General features: G+C 32.7%; 1 protein-coding gene across 1 annotated transcript; it reads right to left on the bottom strand.

The window, feature by feature from the left end:
• Nucleotides 1-2,402: 2,402 nt before the first annotated feature.
• LOC108691444 lies at nt 2,403-4,132 on the bottom strand. The gene is made up of 5 exons (XM_018199196.1): nt 4,082-4,132; nt 3,913-3,975; nt 3,790-3,831; nt 3,632-3,706; nt 2,403-2,477 (listed from the first exon to the last, which is right to left on the bottom strand). The coding sequence occupies exons 1-5, from the start codon at nt 4,130-4,132 to the stop codon at nt 2,403-2,405; spliced, it is 306 nt and encodes a 101-aa protein (XP_018054685.1).
• Nucleotides 4,133-4,639: the final 507 nt, after the last annotated feature.

Raw genomic sequence — 4,639 nt, 5'->3', positions numbered from 1 at the left:
CGCGTAGCGCATTCGTTAGATTGCACCCCGGAGCTGCAAGTCCGACCTGACGTAACGAGGCGTGCGAACAGCGCGGCGTGCCGTGCCGTTCCATGCCGTGCTGTGCAGTATCGTGCCGTGCCGTACCGTGCCGAGCGGAACGGAACGAGCCGAAAGCCAGAGCGCATGTCGATGCCTCGAGCGGCAGCAGCCAATGGACTGGCTAAAATATTAAACGGGAGCAAAGACCCTGTTCTCGTACGCCACGTAGCCGCGTTCAATTCCTGAGCCAGTCTCTCCAACCCCTGCCGTAACGGGGGATCGAAAGTGGAAACAGACGGTTGTAGCCAGACTCGTTGCGCCGTGACAGTTCGGACCGGCACTACTGGCGACATCCGTAAGCTTAGGCGAGAAAAGAAGAGGAATGGTGCGCGATCGGTCGGCATCGGGGGTGAGTCAACTTTAATCAGGAATAGAAATAGAAGTTTATATATAAACCAAATGTAGGTCGAATAATATAAGACATTATTTCAGATTTAAAAAATATTATATTGACTCAATTTAGAAAGATAAAAATAGTTTTATAATCTTACTTTTTCTTTGTTTTTTTTTATAAGATTTTTAAAAAATTTTTAATATTATAGTATACGTACATATTTCCATAGGACTTTTCGTGTTTAAACGTCAAGTTAATGTATTCTTAATTAAATTATTATAAATAATTTATTTAATTAGTTTCAAAATGGAAGGAAATTAATTATATTTGTGTACATATAATCGATATAGTATCGATATAGTATTCTTATCTTCGATTTTTTTCCATTTTTCCTCAATATGAACTTATTGTGGCTAAAGTTGTAGGAAGTACATATACTAATGATACATTTTACATCGGCACAGTTTTGCGCAACGACCACATATAGCACAAATACACACACACACACACACACACACACACACACACACACACACACACAAAACACGCGTGCGCGCGCGTGATCGTCTTAATATAATAGACGTTAAAGTTTGGTAGATTGTAATCATGCTAAATTGTCTTTTCTTATTTCCAAGTTGGATAATAGTGTTAAACTTCAATGGTTATTGTCTCGAAACAATAGTGTTGTGCTCACAATAGCTCTTATTATTACGTAACGTATATATTACTTATATATTCAACCTCTCGTTCTTAAGGAATATTTGATTAATTTTACATTAAATAAGTTGTTTTTAATATAATAACTATAACAAATTTTTATTTTGTGGAACCAAAGTCTAATTTCTCTATTATCGTTACTGAAATGCGTTCAGGAAAATTCATTGATTAAATAGAATTTTCAGCAAGATGTTTTGGTATTTCTAAATTTGGTATTTCTATAAGTTCAAGTTAATCGACCTTTAATTAACAATTTCTCAATTTACAGATCGTAATGTATTATCGATTTGATTTTTGCATATTACATAAAAATGAATATTCGAGAATAGATATAATAGAATGAATAATCAAACGAATATGTATATATAAATATATCTATAAATATATTATTACACGTATAATGAAAAATATTGAAAAAAATGGTACATGGTCGCCTTTAATGACTTTCGTGAATACGGGTCTAAAATAACACGGTCTAAAATGGTTGAATATCGAAGCATGGAAAAGAGAAAGAGTATAACGTAAGCGACGTTATGGCGTTTACTTTTTACAAAACGTAACAGCACTCGTCGTTCACATGTGGTCGACCGCAAAAAAGATCGTCACATTTTTTTTCAGCGAGTTTCGGCACGTACTAGAATTTCAACATCCCGTGTCGCCGCCTATTTTAGCGCAAAAATTTTGTCAGAAAAACTGTGCGTTTGCACGTGAAACAGTCTATTTAATAGGTCACGATTTATACTGCTTTGGATGTGATCATACGAAAATTACGCGTGTTTGAAAAAGGACGCAGAACAACGATACTTCGATAACAAAACCATTGTTTGCAACTGTTTTTCTGCTACGTGAAAATGTTTTCGACATACTATCGAAGATCAAGTTATAATTCATTAAGTTTTATATTAATCCATATCTAACAGATATCGTGATATTACTTGTGAACAGATATAACTTGTGCTCTACATCCATAAATATAACGAACGGACCTAATATAATTTTAGATCTAATATAATTTTGAGACATTTATCAAATCACGGATGGAATCATAAATGTTTATAATTAAATATCATTAACGAGAATAAAATGTGAAAATGTATGTTATTGGTTTACTGTATTCCACAAAATTTATGTTACATGTTTAAAATGTGACATGAGACAACATTACATTTATAGCAATTATACATCGCTAATGAAAACATCATAAATATTATAAAATAGAGAATAAAATTTCATTGGATTTTACATATAAATGTATCTTCTTTTTCGCTTGTTATTTTGATGCTTCTACATTAATGGAGCGATGATATACCTTTGGTGATCTACTACGACGCCACTCGGATTGTTCCTAGAGAGATTATTATTAATAGAGTTATATATATGATGTTTATATAATACATACATTATCAGCATAATAATCGGATATAGTTACTATCAACAAATTTTAATGACAATATTCAATTAATGCAATATACATTACTATTGCATGTCAATAATTTTATCAATAATAAATATTTTATTAGGAGGTAAATGAATTAATTTACACAATATAATGATGCATGTATCGCGGAAAAGATTCGTCACATATTGATTAAAAGAAACTAAGCTAAAGCGGAAAGTTCCTGGCTTGCACAATTTCATTATTTCATCAATTATTATCGAACAGAATATCATTTGGCGATAAGAATGTGTGATATTTATAGTAATTTGCGATATTGTCTTGTTAATGATACTTTCAACATAACTCACTAATCTGGAAGTTTACATTCGACGTTGAATATCAATTCTATTGTCGGCAAGAAATAAAAATATGACACGCTTAATTAAAGTATCGAAATATCCGCGTTCAGAAAGAGTTAACAAAACGAGTAAAAATATATCTCGTCGCGAAAGATAAACTCGGATAGCCATAGAAAGGTCTAAGATAGGGTCGAATCTAATTTTATGTCTGCCAATCGAGCGCGATTGCCTGCCGAGACTGATCTAATGCCCGACGCAACGACCGAAAGTTGCAGAGACCATGATACCTTTATATGACCTTTGGTAATTCAGTATTTATAGGTCGTCCTCGCGTGTAGCGAAAAAGATACTCCTTTCTATCGTAACAATATCCCACGCGTATACGCGGAAAATCGTATAAATGCGTTTTATTAAATCTCTCATTCATCGACGACGGCAAAATTTTAATTAAAAGCGAGTTCGCGATTGGCACACGGTTATTCGTAACCCTTTGTAAGAGTTTCTATGAGTTTCATCGTATTCATCTCTGCGATCTGCGAATTATTAAATTATTTAAGGTCGATGATCGCGTGTAAATTCTGAATAGGGATGCGAATGAACTATGGATCGATTATTTTTATCAATAGCGTTGAATTAAAAAAAGGTGACAGAGAATACACGCCTGGATAGCACTCAAGTTTAGAACGAGAATTTTTTTTATTTACTCTAATAATAACGACCGGACCGCACAATGTATCCCATTTATCGTGACAAATAATTTACCTCGGGCTTCAATAACTTCTCGATACACGACATTTTGCTGTTCATTATTTCCAATTCCAATTGCTCTTTGCGTAACTGTGCGCAACAAAATCCGAATATTCAGATATTAAAATATAATTAGTAAGAGTAGCGAATGATAAATTATTATCAAAACCTACCATTTTTTTCGTTTTCTCTTGAAACACATTCATTCGTTGTAACTAGAGATTGAAGTTATTAGCAGTGTGACAAAGAAAATCATTAATCGTATTTTTACTTTAAAAAATCTTTAATAAACTTACATGCTTGTGAATACATTTGTACGGAGGTATGATGCTAACGACACTTTCCATTCGTGGTAATTTCTACAAATTATTGGCAATTGATGCTTTTAAAGTGTGGAGGTTCAATATCGCTCTAGCCTCGATCAAACTTCAGTTTAGCTGTGATTGCCAAAACTGCCTAACTTACCTTTTCCGCTTTTTCGAACAATTCACAAAAAAGTGTATTGTTCAACGTCATCATATTTAAACCCTAGCGTGAAAATATTAAATATTTAAGGCAATTAATATATTAAATTAAATTTTATTTTATTAAATTAATCTTTCTATTTTTTTTTTACATTTATTTCTAATTCTATATTCCTTATTCTATATTCTATATTCTATATTATAATTTAATATTCCCTATTATTGTATGCTTATCATGTTAAAAATAGTAGCAAATTGTTATAAAATTATCGCGTGTTTTCTGAATAAAAACTATTTTATCAATACATAAATGTCATGAAATAAAAATAATAGCGGATAAAAGGTCAATAAAAACTTTTATGTTTGCAAATTTTTCAAGTTCAAAATTGTAGCTTCTGAACGTCGTTACGCCGATAAGGATTAAAGCAAACGTTATTGCGTGGGAGATATGTAGCTGAAACCCTCTTCGTCAAGATTGAAGGCATATGATATACTTTATATATGTAAGAATTATATTTGTTACAACGTGGCACGTGCGCGGACATATCAGTATTCAAGT

The sequence above is a fragment of the Atta colombica genome, unplaced genomic scaffold (assembly GCF_001594045.1).
Source record: "Atta colombica isolate Treedump-2 unplaced genomic scaffold, Acol1.0 scaffold47, whole genome shotgun sequence".
In the NCBI taxonomy this organism is placed as follows: domain Eukaryota; kingdom Metazoa; phylum Arthropoda; class Insecta; order Hymenoptera; family Formicidae; genus Atta; species Atta colombica.
Note: the sequence above shows the minus strand (reverse complement) of the source record. Positions and strands in the feature narration are given on the sequence as shown.

What these genes read in the sequence shown, in the direction of transcription:
- LOC108691444 (XM_018199196.1), bottom strand. Translation starts at nt 4,132, where the DNA reads ATGACGTTGAACAATACACTTTTTTGTGAATTGTTCGAAAAAGCGGAA. An exon ending in ACAAATGTATTCACAAGCAT is followed by an intron (nt 3,832 to 3,912) that starts GTAAGTTTATTA and finishes TTCAATCTCTAG; the next exon opens with TTACAACGAATGAATGTGTT. An exon ending in AAGAGAAAACGAAAAAAATG is followed by an intron (nt 3,707 to 3,789) that starts GTAGGTTTTGAT and finishes TGTTGCGCACAG; the next exon opens with TTACGCAAAGAGCAATTGGA.